The 15,701-nt window shown below is 31.7% G+C and overlaps 2 protein-coding genes across 2 annotated transcripts in view; one reads left to right on the top strand and one right to left on the bottom strand.

The window, feature by feature from the left end:
• Positions 1–15,701, bottom strand: part of LOC6525668 (protein ILRUN) — a 59,998-nt gene that overhangs the window by 20,232 nt on the left and 24,065 nt on the right. The window lies entirely within an intron of this gene.
• On the top strand, positions 831–1,591 carry LOC6525666. Its single transcript, XM_002101452.3, has 2 exons — positions 831–920; positions 983–1,591. The coding sequence occupies exons 1-2, from the start codon at positions 879–881 to the stop codon at positions 1,535–1,537; spliced, it is 597 nt and encodes a 198-aa protein (XP_002101488.1). The 5' UTR covers positions 831–878; the 3' UTR covers positions 1,538–1,591.

Below are 15,701 nucleotides of genomic sequence, written 5' to 3'. Positions count from 1 at the left end.
TCAGATAAGGCGCTTCTCACGTGGCAAGCAAATCAAATCGAAGGGCACTTCAATGAAATCGACTTACTTTTGTCCAGCGAAGATGACGCCGTAAACCTTGTGGCGAAGCAAACCATGTCATGCATGGAAATCCGTATATGAAATCCGATTCGAATGACCGGCGATTGCAAATTGCAATTGAAACTTGTGTAAATGGTGTGACTGCACGGTGGCTATGACTCTGTAAATTTCTTTATAGCAAAAAATATTAACAAATTTGGCTTTAAGATATTAAACGTGGCGGAGAAATGATGTGTCAAAATGCATTTAAACTTAAATATTAAAACTTCTATAATGGCTACAATGGCTCTTGAGCCAAAAAGTAGGCAAATATATTTTGAATGAAATGATATATTTGAGAGTAAAGCATTTCGCATATTAAAGTCAGCCCAACAGTATAATTTAAAATCGAATGGTTGTTTAAGTAGTTGTTATAAGTCTTTCAGGCCCATCGTTATCTATTGGGTTTTTACATTTTATAGATAAATTCGGTGTCCAATGATCAATTGGCTTAATGCGTTATCAGAGCGCCAATGTGACTGGCTCAAGTTCCATTTAGTCTTAACCCCTTTGTTAACACCTGAAACGAATGCAAAACCTAGGATATGTGTATCTATAATGCCAATACTATACATCTAAGCTAATATCCTTGTGGAAATAACATTAGTTATAATAAAGTTAGAGCTGGGAAAAAGCCTTATGAATTTACATTTCGGTAAGGTATCTGGAGTTTTTGAATGTGCAAGTCGTACATGACATGTAGAGGGTTAAGAAACCAAGCGATATAAAAGGAACGCTTCGGAAAAGGTTTCCAATAGTTGGTTCAAAACAACGACAATATGAAGTATACCATTCTTATTTTGGCTCTGGGACTGCTCTGCGTAAGTTTTGCAATGGAAAATAGCAATTGCTTGCGTAATAGTAGCAATTATTTAAATTCCAGGTAAATGCATTGGTGAAGCCTGTGCCCATCGCGCTGGAATCATCGCCAGAACTAGACGATTTGACCGATGGCAGCCTGGAGGTGGAGGACTTTAGCTTGCGGAGTACGACCTACAAATCCCTGAAGATCGCGCTGCGCAGCATTAAGGGACTCAATTGCATCCTCAAGTGGGTGGCGGGCATCCAGGACAGTGCGACGCAGTTCAACACGGATGTGATCGTGTGCGGCGTCAGCGCCAGCAAGGATGTGACCAACCTGATCAACGCCAACAAGAAGATCCTCAGCACCTGCAACGACCTCATCAATCTCAGGTCGAACACTTGTCCCCAGACGGACGACGAGGAGGCCAAGGTATCCGGCAGCTGCTTTGTGAAGACCCTGCGCAAGGTGTGGTCCCTGAAGAAGCAAGTGGACAATGCCATCAAGCTGGCCAAGAAGATCCCCCAGACCGGTCCGAATGCCGTCGCCTGTGTCTCCGATGCAGTCAATACCCTGACCACCTACTACACCGCCTTTCCCCAGAACATCATCAGCTGCTCCAAGCTGACTTCTTAGGTGCCCAGTGACCACAATCGATTCGAGCATTCAATAAAAATCCGTGTTAACACAGCTTTTGGTTGTTACTTATTTGTATAAGAGGAGAGAATATGATACTATACTCCAATTATATTTTATATAATTTTATATGGAATATATCTGACCAATGGAATGACCTGTTGAATGGAATGTAACAAGTGCATCATTCCTATTGTAATCACAATTAATATTATGTATAATTGAAATTATTTATGACTTCAAATAGGTAAAATACTTAAAGAGGCAACACTAAATATGTTTAGTTACTCTTAACCAAAAATGAAGTGCTTCTCAAAAAATACTAGTGCAAGTGTAAAAAAATATAATAAAGTGAACAAAATTTAATTTTTTTTTTTGAAAACACAGTTCGATAGGAAATTTAATTACGAGCTTAAAGAGGTATGCCATTCCATATTCGGACTAATATTTCGAAAGTTCTGATCAAAATACTGCTATTTATAGTGGCAAAATAACTGAAAAGCGATTTTCGGCCAAAAATCATCATAAAAAAATGGAAGAAAAGTGAAAATAATATTTCTTTTTTGTCGAAAACACAGTTCGATAGGAAATTTAATTACGAGCTCAACGAAGTATGCCATTCCATATTCGGACTAATATTTCGAAAGTTCTGATCAAAATACTGCTATTTATAGTGGCAAAATAACTGAAATGCGATTTTCGGCCAAAAATCATCATAAAAAAATGGAAGAAAAGTGAAAATAATATTTTTTTTTATCGAAAACACAGTTCAATAGGAAATTTAATTACAAGCTCAACGAGGTATGCCATTCCATATTCGGACCAATATTTCGAAAGTTCTGATCAAAATACTGCTATTTATAGTGGCAAAATAACTGAAAAGCGATTTTCGGCCAAAAATCATCATAAAAAAATGGAAGAAAAGTGAAAATAATATTTTTTTTTTGTCGAAAACACAGTTCAATAGGAAATTTAATTACAAGCTCAACGAGGTATGCCATTCCATATTCGGACCAATATTTCGAAAGTTCTGATCAAAATACTGCTATTTATAGTGGCAAAATAACTGAAAAGCGATTTTCGGCCAAAAATCATCATAAAAAAATGGAAGAAAAGTGAAAATAATATTTTTTTTTTGTCGAAAACACAGTTCAATAGGAAATTTAATTACAAGCTCAACGAGGTATGCCATTCCATATTCGGACTAATATTTCGAAAGTTCTGATCAAAATACTGCTATTTATAGTGGCAAAATAACTGAAAAGCGATTTTCGGCCAAAAATCATCATAAAAAAATGGAAGAAAAGTGAAAATAATATTTTTTTTTGTCGAAAACACAGTTCAATAGGAAATTTAATTACAAGCTCAACGAGGTATGCCATTCCATATTCGGACTAATATTTCGAAAGTTCTGATCAAAATACTGCTATTTATAGTGGCAAAATAACTGAAAAGCGATTTTCGGCCAAAAATCATCATAAAAAAATGGAAGAAAAGTGAAAATAATATTTTTTTTTTGTCGAAAACACAGTTCGGTAGGAAATTTAATTACAAGCTCAACGAGGTATGCCATTCCATATTCGGACCAATATTTCGAAAGTTCTGATCAAAATACTGCTATTTATAGTGGCAAAATAACTGAAAAGCGATTTTCGGCCAAAAATCATCATAAAAAAATGGAAGAAAAGTGAAAATAATATTTTTTTTTTGTCGAAAACACAGTTCGGTAGGAAATTTAATTACAAGCTCAACGAGGTATGCCATTCCATATTCGGACCAATATTTCGAAAGTTCTGATCAAAATACTGCTATTTATAGTGGCAAAATAACTGAAAAGCGATTTTCGGCCAAAAATCATCATAAAAAAATGGAAGAAAAGTGAAAATAATATTTTTTTTTTGTCGAAGACACAGTTCAATAGGAAATTTAATTACAAGCTCAACGAGGTATGCCATTCCATATTCGGACTAATATTTCGAAAGTTCTGATCAAAATACTGCTATTTATAGTGGCAAAATAACTGAAAAGCGATTTTCGGCCAAAAATCATCATAAAAAAATGGAAGAAAAGTGAAAATAATATTTTTTTTTGTCGAAAACACAGTTCGATAGGAAATTTAATTACGAGCTCAACGAGGTATGCCATTCCATATTCGGACCAATATTTCGAAAGTTCTGATCAAAATACTGCTATTTATAGTGGCAAAATAACTGAAAAGCGATTTTCGGCCAAAAATCATCATAAAAAAATGGAAGAAAAGTGAAAATAATATTTTTTTTTGGCGCAAACACAGTTCAATAGGAAATTTAATTACGAGCTCAACGAGGTATGCCATTCCATATTCGGACCAATATTTCGAAAGTTCTGATCAAAATACTGCTATTTATAGTGGCAAAATAACTGAAAAGCGATTTTCGGCCAAAAATCATCATAAAAAAATGGAAGAAAAGTGAAAATAATATTTTTTTTTGTCGAAAACACAGTTCGGTAGGAAATTTAATTACAAGCTCAACGAGGTATGCCCATCCATATTCGGACCAATATTTCGAAAGTTCTGATCAAAATACTGCTATTTATAGTGGCAAAATAACTGAAAAGCGATTTTCGGCCAAAAATCATCATAAAAAAATGGAAGAAAAGTGAAAATAATATTTTTTTTTTGTCGAAAACACAGTTCAATAGGAAATTTAATTACAAGCTCAACGAGGTATGCCATTCCATATTCGGACCAATATTTCGAAAGTTCTGATCAAAATACTGCTATTAATAGTGGCAAAATAACTGAAAAGCGATTTTCGGCCAAAAATCATCATAAAAAAATGGAAGAAAAGTTAAAATAATATTTTTTTTTTTGTCGAAAACACAGTTCGATAGGAAATTTAATTACGAGCTCAACGAGGTATGCCATTCCATATTCGGACTAATATTTCGAAAGTTCTGATCAAAATACTGCTATTTATAGTGGCAAAATAACTGAAAAGCGATTTTCGGCCAAAAATCATCATAAAAAAATGGAAGAAAAGTGAAAATAATATTTTTTTTTTGTCGAAAACACAGTTCGGTAGGAAATTTAATTACAAGCTCAACGAGGTATGCCATTCCATATTCGGACCAATATTTCGAAAGTTCTGATCAAAATACTGCTATTTATAGTGGCAAAATAACTGAAAAGCGATTTTCGGCCAAAAATCATCATAAAAAAATGGAAGAAAAGTGAAAATAATATTTTTTTTTGTCGAAAACACAGTTCGGTAGGAAATTTAATTACAAGCTCAACGAGGTATGCCATTCCATATTCGGACCAATATTTCGAAAGTTCTGATCAAAATACTGCTATTTATAGTGGCAAAATAACTGAAAAGCGATTTTCGGCCAAAAATCATCATAAAAAAATGGAAGAAAAGTGAAAATAATATTTTTTTTTTGTCGAAAACACAGTTCAATAGGAAATTTAATTACAAGCTCAACGAGGTATGCCATTCCATATTCGGACTAATATTTCGAAAGTTCTGATCAAAATACTGCTATTTATAGTGGCAAAATAACTGAAAAGCGATTTTCGGCCAAAAATCATCATAAAAAAATGGAAGAAAAGTGAAAATAATATTTTTTTTTTGTCGAAAACACAGTTCGGTAGGAAATTTAATTACAAGCTCAACGAGGTATGCCATTCCATATTCGGACCAATATTTCGAAAGTTCTGATCAAAATACTGCTATTTATAGTGGCAAAATAACTGAAAAGCGATTTTCGGCCAAAAATCATCATAAAAAAATGGAAGAAAAGTGAAAATAATATTTTTTTTTTGTCGAAAACACAGTTCAATGGAAATTTAATTACAAGCTCAACGAGGTATGCCATTCCATATTCGGACAATATTTCGAAAGTTCTGATCAAAATACTGCTATTTATAGTGGCAAAATAACTGAAATGCGATTTTCGGCCAAAAATCATCATAAAAAAATGGAAGAAAAGTGAAAATAATATTTTTTTTTTTCGAAAACACAGTTCAATAGGAAATTTAATTACAAGCTCAACGAGGTATGCCATTCCATATTCGGACCAATATTTCAAAGTTCTGATCAAAATACTGCTATTTATAGTGGCAAAATAACTGAAAAGCGATTTTCGGCCAAAAATCATCATAAAAAAATGGAAGAAAAGTGAAAATAATATTTTTTTTTTGTCGAAAACACAGTTCGGTAGGAAATTTAATTACAAGCTCAACGAGGTATGCCATTCCATATTCGGACCAATATTTCGAAAGTTCTGATCAAAATACTGCTATTTATAGTGGCAAAATAACTGAAAAGCGATTTTCGGCCAAAAATCATCATAAAAAAATGGAAGAAAAGTGAAAATAATATTTTTTTTTTGTCGAAAACACAGTTCGGTAGGAAATTTATTACAAGCTCAACGAGGTATGCCATTCCATATTCGGACCAATATTTCGAAAGTTCTGATCAAAATACTGCTATTTATAGTGGCAAAATAACTGAAAAGCGATTTTCGGCCAAAAATCATCATAAAAAAATGGAAGAAAAGTGAAAATAATATTTTTTTTTTGTCGAAAACACAGTTCGATAGGAAATTTAATTACGAGCTCAACGAGGTATGCCATTCCATATTCGGACCAATATTTCGAAAGTTCTGATCAAAATACTGCTATTTATAGTGGCAAAATAACTGAAAAGCGATTTTCGGCCAAAAATCATCATAAAAAAATGGAAGAAAAGTGAAAATAATATTTTTTTTTTGTCGAAAACACAGTTCAATAGGAAATTTAATTACAAGCTCAACGAGGTATGCCATTCCATATTCGGACCAATATTTCGAAAGTTCTGATCAAAATACTGCTATTATAGTGGCAAAATAACTGAAAAGCGATTTTCGGCCAAAAATCATCATAAAAAAATGGAAGAAAAGTAAAATAATATTTTTTTTTTGTCGAAAACACAGTTCGATAGGAAATTTAATTACGAGCTCAACGAGGTATGCCATTCCATATTCGGACAATATTTCGAAAGTTCTGATCAAAATACTGCTATTTATAGTGGCAAAATAACTGAAAAGCGATTTTCGGCCAAAAATCATCATAAAAAAATGGAAGAAAAGTGAAAATAATATTTTTTTTTTGTCGAAAACACAGTTCGTAGGAAATTTAATTACAAGCTCAACGAGGTATGCCATTCCATATTCGGACCAATATTTCGAAAGTTCTGATCAAAATACTGCTATTTATAGTGGCAAAATAACTGAAAAGCGATTTTCGGCCAAAAATCATCATAAAAAAATGGAAGAAAAGTGAAAATAATATTTTTTTTTGTCGAAAACACAGTTCGTAGGAAATTTAATTACAAGCTCAACGAGGTATGCCATTCCATATTCGGACCAATATTTCGAAAGTTCTGATCAAAATACTGCTATTTATAGTGGCAAAATAACTGAAAAGCGATTTTCGGCCAAAAATCATCATAAAAAAATGGAAGAAAAGTGAAAATAATATTTTTTTTTTGTCGAAAACACAGTTCAATAGGAAATTTAATTACAAGCTCAACGAGGTATGCCATTCCATATTCGGACCAATATTTCGAAAGTTCTGATCAAAATACTGCTATTTATAGTGGCAAAATAACTGAAAAGCGATTTTCGGCCAAAAATCATCATAAAAAAATGGAAGAAAAGTGAAAATAATATTTTTTTTTGTCGAAAACACAGTTCGGTAGGAAATTTAATTACAAGCTCAACGAGGTATGCCATTCCATATTCGGACCAATATTTCGAAAGTTCTGATCAAAATACTGCTATTTATAGTGGCAAAATAACTGAAAAGCGATTTTCGGCCAAAAATCATCATAAAAAAATGGAAGAAAAGTGAAAATAATATTTTTTTTTTGTCGAAAACACAGTTCAATGGAAATTTAATTACAAGCTCAACGAGGTATGCCATTCCATATTCGGACCAATATTTCGAAAGTTCTGATCAAAATACTGCTATTTATAGTGGCAAAATAACTGAAAAGCGATTTTCGGCCAAAAATCATCATAAAAAAATGGAAGAAAAGTGAAAATAATATTTTTTTTTTCGAAAACACAGTTCATAGGAAATTTAATTACAAGCTCAACGAGGTATGCCATTCCATATTCGGACCAATATTTCAAAGTTCTGATCAAAATACTGCTATTTATAGTGGCAAAATAACTGAAAAGCGATTTTCGGCCAAAAATCATCATAAAAAAATGGAAGAAAAGTGAAAATAATATTTTTTTTTTGTCGAAAACACAGTTCGTAGGAAATTTAATTACAAGCTCAACGAGGTATGCCATTCCATATTCGGACCAATATTTCGAAAGTTCTGATCAAAATACTGCTATTTATAGTGGCAAAATAACTGAAAAGCGATTTTCGGCCAAAAATCATCATAAAAAAATGGAAGAAAAGTGAAAATAATATTTTTTTTTGTCGAAAACACAGTTCGATAGGAAATTTAATTACGAGCTCAACGAGGTATGCCATTCCATATTCGGACCAATATTTCGAAAGTTCTGATCAAAATACTGCTATTTATAGTGGCAAAATAACTGAAAAGCGATTTTCGGCCAAAAATCATCATAAAAAAATGGAAGAAAAGTGAAAATAATATTTTTTTTTTGTCGAAAACACAGTTCGATAGGAAATTTAATTACAAGCTCAACGAGGTATGCCATTCCATATTCGGACCAATATTTCGAAAGTTCTGATCAAAATACTGCTATTTATAGTGGCAAAATAACTGAAAAGCGATTTTCGGCCAAAAATCATCATAAAAAAATGGAAGAAAAGTGAAAATAATATTTTTTTTTTGTCGAAAACACAGTTCGATAGGAAATTTAATTACAAGCTCAACGAGGTATGCCATTCCATATTCGGACCAATATTTCGAAAGTTCTGATCAAAATACTGCTATTTATAGTGGCAAAATAACTGAAAAGCGATTTTCGGCCAAAAATCATCATAAAAAAATGGAAGAAAAGTGAAAATAATATTTTTTTTTTGTCGAAAACACAGTTCGATAGGAAATTTAATTACAAGCTCAACGAGGTATGCCATTCCATATTCGGACCAATATTTCGAAAGTTCTGATCAAAATACTGCTATTTATAGTGGCAAAATAACTGAAAAGCGATTTTCGGCCAAAAATCATCATAAAAAAATGGAAGAAAAGTGAAAATAATATTTTTTTTTTGTCGAAAACACAGTTCATAGGAAATTTAATTACAGCTCAACGAGGTATGCCATTCCATATTCGGACCAATATTTCGAAAGTTCTGATCAAAATACTGCTATTTATAGTGGCAAAATAACTGAAAAGCGATTTTCGGCCAAAAATCATCATAAAAAAATGGAAGAAAAGTGAAAATAATATTTTTTTTTTGTCGAAAACACAGTTCGATAGGAAATTTAATTACGAGCTCAACGAGGTATGCCATTCCATATTCGGACCAATATTTCGAAAGTTCTGATCAAAATACTGCTATTTATAGTGGCAAAATAACTGAAAAGCGATTTTCGGCCAAAAATCATCATAAAAAAATGGAAGAAAAGTGAAAATAATATTTTTTTTTTGTCGAAAACACAGTTCGATAGGAAATTTAATTACGAGCTCAACGAGGTATGCCATTCCATATTCGGACCAATATTTCGAAAGTTCTGATCAAAATACTGCTATTTATAGTGGCAAAATAACTGAAAAGCGATTTTCGGCCAAAAATCATCATAAAAAAATGGAAGAAAAGTGAAAATAATATTTTTTTTTTGTCGAAAACACAGTTCGATAGGAAATTTAATTACGAGCTCAACGAGGTATGCCATTCCATATTCGGACCAATATTTCGAAAGTTCTGATCAAAATACTGCTATTTATAGTGGCAAAATAACTGAAAAGCGATTTTCGGCCAAAAATCATCATAAAAAAATGGAAGAAAAGTGAAAATAATATTTTTTTTTTGTCGAAAACACAGTTCGATAGGAAATTTAATTACGAGCTCAACGAGGTATGCCATTCCATATTCGGACCAATATTTCGAAAGTTCTGATCAAAATACTGCTATTTATAGTGGCAAAATAACTGAAAAGCGATTTTCGGCCAAAAATCATCATAAAAAAATGGAAGAAAAGTGAAAATAATATTTTTTTTTTGTCGAAAACACAGTTCGATAGGAAATTTAATTACAAGCTCAACGAGGTATGCCATTCCATATTCGGACCAATATTTCGAAAGTTCTGATCAAAATACTGCTATTTATAGTGGCAAAATAACTGAAAAGCGATTTTCGGCCAAAAATCATCATAAAAAATGGAAGAAAAGTGAAAATAATATTTTTTTTTTGTCGAAAACACAGTTCGATAGGAAATTTAATTACAGCTCAACGAGGTATGCCATTCCATATTCGGACCAATATTTCGAAAGTTCTGATCAAAATACTGCTATTTATAGTGGCAAAATAACTGAAAAGCGATTTTCGGCCAAAAATCATCATAAAAAATGGAAGAAAAGTGAAAATAATATTTTTTTTTGTCGAAAACACAGTTCAATAGGAAATTTAATTACGAGCTCAACGAGGTATGCCATTCCATATTCGGACCAATATTTCGAAAGTTCTGATCAAAATACTGCTATTTATAGTGGCAAAATAACTGAAAAGCGATTTTCGGCCAAAAATCATCATAAAAAAATGGAAGAAAAGTGAAAATAATATTTTTTTTTTGTCGAAAACACAGTTCGATAGGAAATTTAATTACGAGCTCAACGAGGTATGCCATTCCATATTCGGACCAATATTTCGAAAGTTCTGATCAAAATACTGCTATTTATAGTGGCAAAATAACTGAAAAGCGATTTTCGGCCAAAAATCATCATAAAAAAATGGAAGAAAAGTGAAAATAATATTTTTTTTTGTCGAAAACACAGTTCAATAGGAAATTTAATTACAAGCTCAACGAGGTATGCCATTCCATATTCGGACCAATATTTCGAAAGTTCTGATCAAAATACTGCTATTTATAGTGGCAAAATAACTGAAAAGCGATTTTCGGCCAAAAATCATCATAAAAAATGGAAGAAAAGTGAAAATAATATTTTTTTTTTGTCGAAAACACAGTTCATAGGAAATTTAATTACAAGCTCAACGAGGTATGCCATTCCATATTCGGACCAATATTTCGAAAGTTCTGATCAAAATACTGCTATTTATAGTGGCAAAATAACTGAAAAGCGATTTTCGGCCAAAAATCATCATAAAAAAATGGAAGAAAAGTGAAAATAATATTTTTTTTTTGTCGAAAACACAGTTCGATAGGAAATTTAATTACAGCTCAACGAGGTATGCCATTCCATATTCGGACCAATATTTCGAAAGTTCTGATCAAAATACTGCTATTTATAGTGGCAAAATAACTGAAAAGCGATTTTCGGCCAAAAATCATCATAAAAAATGGAAGAAAAGTGAAAATAATATTTTTTTTTTGTCGAAAACACAGTTCATAGGAAATTTAATTACGAGCTCAACGAGGTATGCCATTCCATATTCGGACCAATATTTCGAAAGTTCTGATCAAAATACTGCTATTTATAGTGGCAAAATAACTGAAAAGCGATTTTCGGCCAAAAATCATCATAAAAAAATGGAAGAAAAGTGAAAATAATATTTTTTTTTTGTCGAAAACACAGTTCATAGGAAATTTAATTACGAGCTCAACGAGGTATGCCATTCCATATTCGGACAATATTTCGAAAGTTCTGATCAAAATACTGCTATTTATAGTGGCAAAATAACTGAAAAGCGATTTTCGGCCAAAAATCATCATAAAAAATGGAAGAAAAGTGAAAATAATATTTTTTTTTTGTCGAAAACACAGTTCGATAGGAAATTTAATTACGAGCTCAACGAGGTATGCCATTCCATATTCGGACCAATATTTCGAAAGTTCTGATCAAAATACTGCTATTTATAGTGGCAAAATAACTGAAAAGCGATTTTCGGCCAAAAATCATCATAAAAAAATGGAAGAAAAGTGAAAATAATATTTTTTTTTTGTCGAAAACACAGTTCGATAGGAAATTTAATTACGAGCTCAACGAGGTATGCCATTCCATATTCGGACCAATATTTCGAAAGTTCTGATCAAAATACTGCTATTTATAGTGGCAAAATAACTGAAAAGCGATTTTCGGCCAAAAATCATCATAAAAAAATGGAAGAAAAGTGAAAATAATATTTTTTTTTTGTCGAAAACACAGTTCGATAGGAAATTTAATTACGAGCTCAACGAGGTATGCCATTCCATATTCGGACCAATATTTCGAAAGTTCTGATCAAAATACTGCTATTTATAGTGGCAAAATAACTGAAAAGCGATTTTCGGCCAAAAATCATCATAAAAAATGGAAGAAAAGTGAAAATAATATTTTTTTTTTGTCGAAAACACAGTTCGATAGGAAATTTAATTACGAGCTCAACGAGGTATGCCATTCCATATTCGGACCAATATTTCGAAAGTTCTGATCAAAATACTGCTATTTATAGTGGCAAAATAACTGAAAAGCGATTTTCGGCCAAAAATCATCATAAAAAAATGGAAGAAAAGTGAAAATAATATTTTTTTTTTGTCGAAAACACAGTTCGATAGGAAATTTAATTACGAGCTCAACGAGGTATGCCATTCCATATTCGGACCAATATTTCGAAAGTTCTGATCAAAATACTGCTATTTATAGTGGCAAAATAACTGAAAAGCGATTTTCGGCCAAAAATCATCATAAAAAAATGGAAGAAAAGTGAAAATAATATTTTTTTTTTGTCGAAAACACAGTTCGATAGGAAATTTAATTACGAGCTCAACGAGGTATGCCATTCCATATTCGGACCAATATTTCGAAAGTTCTGATCAAAATACTGCTATTTATAGTGGCAAAATAACTGAAAAGCGATTTTCGGCCAAAAATCATCATAAAAAAATGGAAGAAAAGTGAAAATAATATTTTTTTTTTGTCGAAAACACAGTTCGATAGGAAATTTAATTACAGCTCAACGAGGTATGCCATTCCATATTCGGACCAATATTTCGAAAGTTCTGATCAAAATACTGCTATTTATAGTGGCAAAATAACTGAAAAGCGATTTTCGGCCAAAAATCATCATAAAAAATGGAAGAAAAGTGAAAATAATATTTTTTTTTTGTCGAAAACACAGTTCGATAGGAAATTTAATTACAAGCTCAACGAGGTATGCCATTCCATATTCGGACCAATATTTCGAAAGTTCTGATCAAAATACTGCTATTTATAGTGGCAAAATAACTGAAAAGCGATTTTCGGCCAAAAATCATCATAAAAAAATGGAAGAAAAGTGAAAATAATATTTTTTTTTTGTCGAAAACACAGTTCAATAGGAAATTTAATTACGAGCTCAACGAGGTATGCCATTCCATATTCGGACCAATATTTCGAAAGTTCTGATCAAAATACTGCTATTTATAGTGGCAAAATAACTGAAAAGCGATTTTCGGCCAAAAATCATCATAAAAAAATGGAAGAAAAGTGAAAATAATATTTTTTTTTGTCGAAAACACAGTTCGATAGGAAATTTAATTACGAGCTCAACGAGGTATGCCATTCCATATTCGGACCAATATTTCGAAAGTTCTGATCAAAATACTGCTATTTATAGTGGCAAAATAACTGAAAAGCGATTTTCGGCCAAAAATCATCATAAAAAAATGGAAGAAAAGTGAAAATAATATTTTTTTTTTGTCGAAAACACAGTTCGATAGGAAATTTAATTACGAGCTCAACGAGGTATGCCATTCCATATTCGGACCAATATTTCGAAAGTTCTGATCAAAATACTGCTATTTATAGTGGCAAAATAACTGAAAAGCGATTTTCGGCCAAAAATCATCATAAAAAAATGGAAGAAAAGTGAAAATAATATTTTTTTTTTGTCGAAAACACAGTTCGATAGGAAATTTAATTACGAGCTCAACGAGGTATGCCATTCCATATTCGGACCAATATTTCGAAAGTTCTGATCAAAATACTGCTATTTATAGTGGCAAAATAACTGAAAAGCGATTTTCGGCCAAAAATCATCATAAAAAAATGGAAGAAAAGTGAAAATAATATTTTTTTTTTGTCGAAAACACAGTTCGATAGGAAATTTAATTACGAGCTCAACGAGGTATGCCATTCCATATTCGGACCAATATTTCGAAAGTTCTGATCAAAATACTGCTATTTATAGTGGCAAAATAACTGAAAAGCGATTTTCGGCCAAAAATCATCATAAAAAAATGGAAGAAAAGTGAAAATAATATTTTTTTTTTGTCGAAAACACAGTTCGATAGGAAATTTAATTACGAGCTCAACGAGGTATGCCATTCCATATTCGGACCAATATTTCGAAAGTTCTGATCAAAATACTGCTATTTATAGTGGCAAAATAACTGAAAAGCGATTTTCGGCCAAAAATCATCATAAAAAAATGGAAGAAAAGTGAAAATAATATTTTTTTTTGTCGAAAACACAGTTCGATAGGAAATTTAATTACGAGCTCAACGAGGTATGCCATTCCATATTCGGACCAATATTTCGAAAGTTCTGATCAAAATACTGCTATTTATAGTGGCAAAATAACTGAAAAGCGATTTTCGGCCAAAAATCATCATAAAAAAATGGAAGAAAAGTGAAAATAATATTTTTTTTTGTCGAAAACACAGTTCGATAGGAAATTTAATTACGAGCTCAACGAGGTATGCCATTCCATATTCGGACCAATATTTCGAAAGTTCTGATCAAAATACTGCTATTTATAGTGGCAAAATAACTGAAAAGCGATTTTCGGCCAAAAATCATCATAAAAAATGGAAGAAAAGTGAAAATAATATTTTTTTTTTGTCGAAAACACAGTTCGATAGGAAATTTAATTACGAGCTCAACGAGGTATGCCATTCCATATTCGGACCAATATTTCGAAAGTTCTGATCAAAATACTGCTATTTATAGTGGCAAAATAACTGAAAAGCGATTTTCGGCCAAAAATCATCATAAAAAAATGGAAGAAAAGTGAAAATAATATTTTTTTTTTGTCGAAAACACAGTTCGATAGGAAATTTAATTACGAGCTCAACGAGGTATGCCATTCCATATTCGGACCAATATTTCGAAAGTTCTGATCAAAATACTGCTATTTATAGTGGCAAAATAACTGAAAAGCGATTTTCGGCCAAAAATCATCATAAAAAAATGGAAGAAAAGTGAAAATAATATTTTTTTTTTGTCGAAAACACAGTTCGATAGGAAATTTAATTACGAGCTCAACGAGGTATGCCATTCCATATTCGGACCAATATTTCGAAAGTTCTGATCAAAATACTGCTATTTATAGTGGCAAAATAACTGAAAAGCGATTTTCGGCCAAAAATCATCATAAAAAAATGGAAGAAAAGTGAAAATAATATTTTTTTTTTGTCGAAAACACAGTTCGATAGGAAATTTAATTACGAGCTCAACGAGGTATGCCATTCCATATTCGGACCAATATTTCGAAAGTTCTGATCAAAATACTGCTATTTATAGTGGCAAAATAACTGAAAAGCGATTTTCGGCCAAAAATCATCATAAAAAAATGGAAGAAAAGTGAAAATAATATTTTTTTTTTGTCGAAAACACAGTTCGATAGGAAATTTAATTACGAGCTCAACGAGGTATGCCATTCCATATTCGGACCAATATTTCGAAAGTTCTGATCAAAATACTGCTATTTATAGTGGCAAAATAACTGAAAAGCGATTTTCGGCCAAAAATCATCATAAAAAAATGGAAGAAAAGTGAAAATAATATTTTTTTTTTGTCGAAAACACAGTTCGATAGGAAATTTAATTACGAGCTCAACGAGGTATGCCATTCCATATTCGGACCAATATTTCGAAAGTTCTGATCAAAATACTGCTATTTATAGTGGCAAAATAACTGAAAAGCGATTTTCGGCCAAAAATCATCATAAAAAAATGGAAGAAAAGTGAAAATAATATTTTTTTTTTGTCGAAAACACAGTTCGATAGGAAATTTAATTACGAGCTCAACGAGGTATGCCATTCCATATTCGGACCAATATTTCGAAAGTT

Source organism: Drosophila yakuba, chromosome X, assembly GCF_016746365.2.
Source record: "Drosophila yakuba strain Tai18E2 chromosome X, Prin_Dyak_Tai18E2_2.1, whole genome shotgun sequence".
Lineage (NCBI taxonomy): Eukaryota > Metazoa > Arthropoda > Insecta > Diptera > Drosophilidae > Drosophila > Drosophila yakuba.
This window is presented reverse-complemented; position numbering and strand designations above follow the sequence as displayed.

What these genes read in the sequence shown, in the direction of transcription:
- LOC6525666 (XM_002101452.3), top strand. Translation starts at nt 879, where the DNA reads ATGAAGTATACCATTCTTATTTTGGCTCTGGGACTGCTCTGC. An exon ending in TGGCTCTGGGACTGCTCTGC is followed by an intron (nt 921 to 982) that starts GTAAGTTTTGCA and finishes TTTAAATTCCAG; the next exon opens with GTAAATGCATTGGTGAAGCC.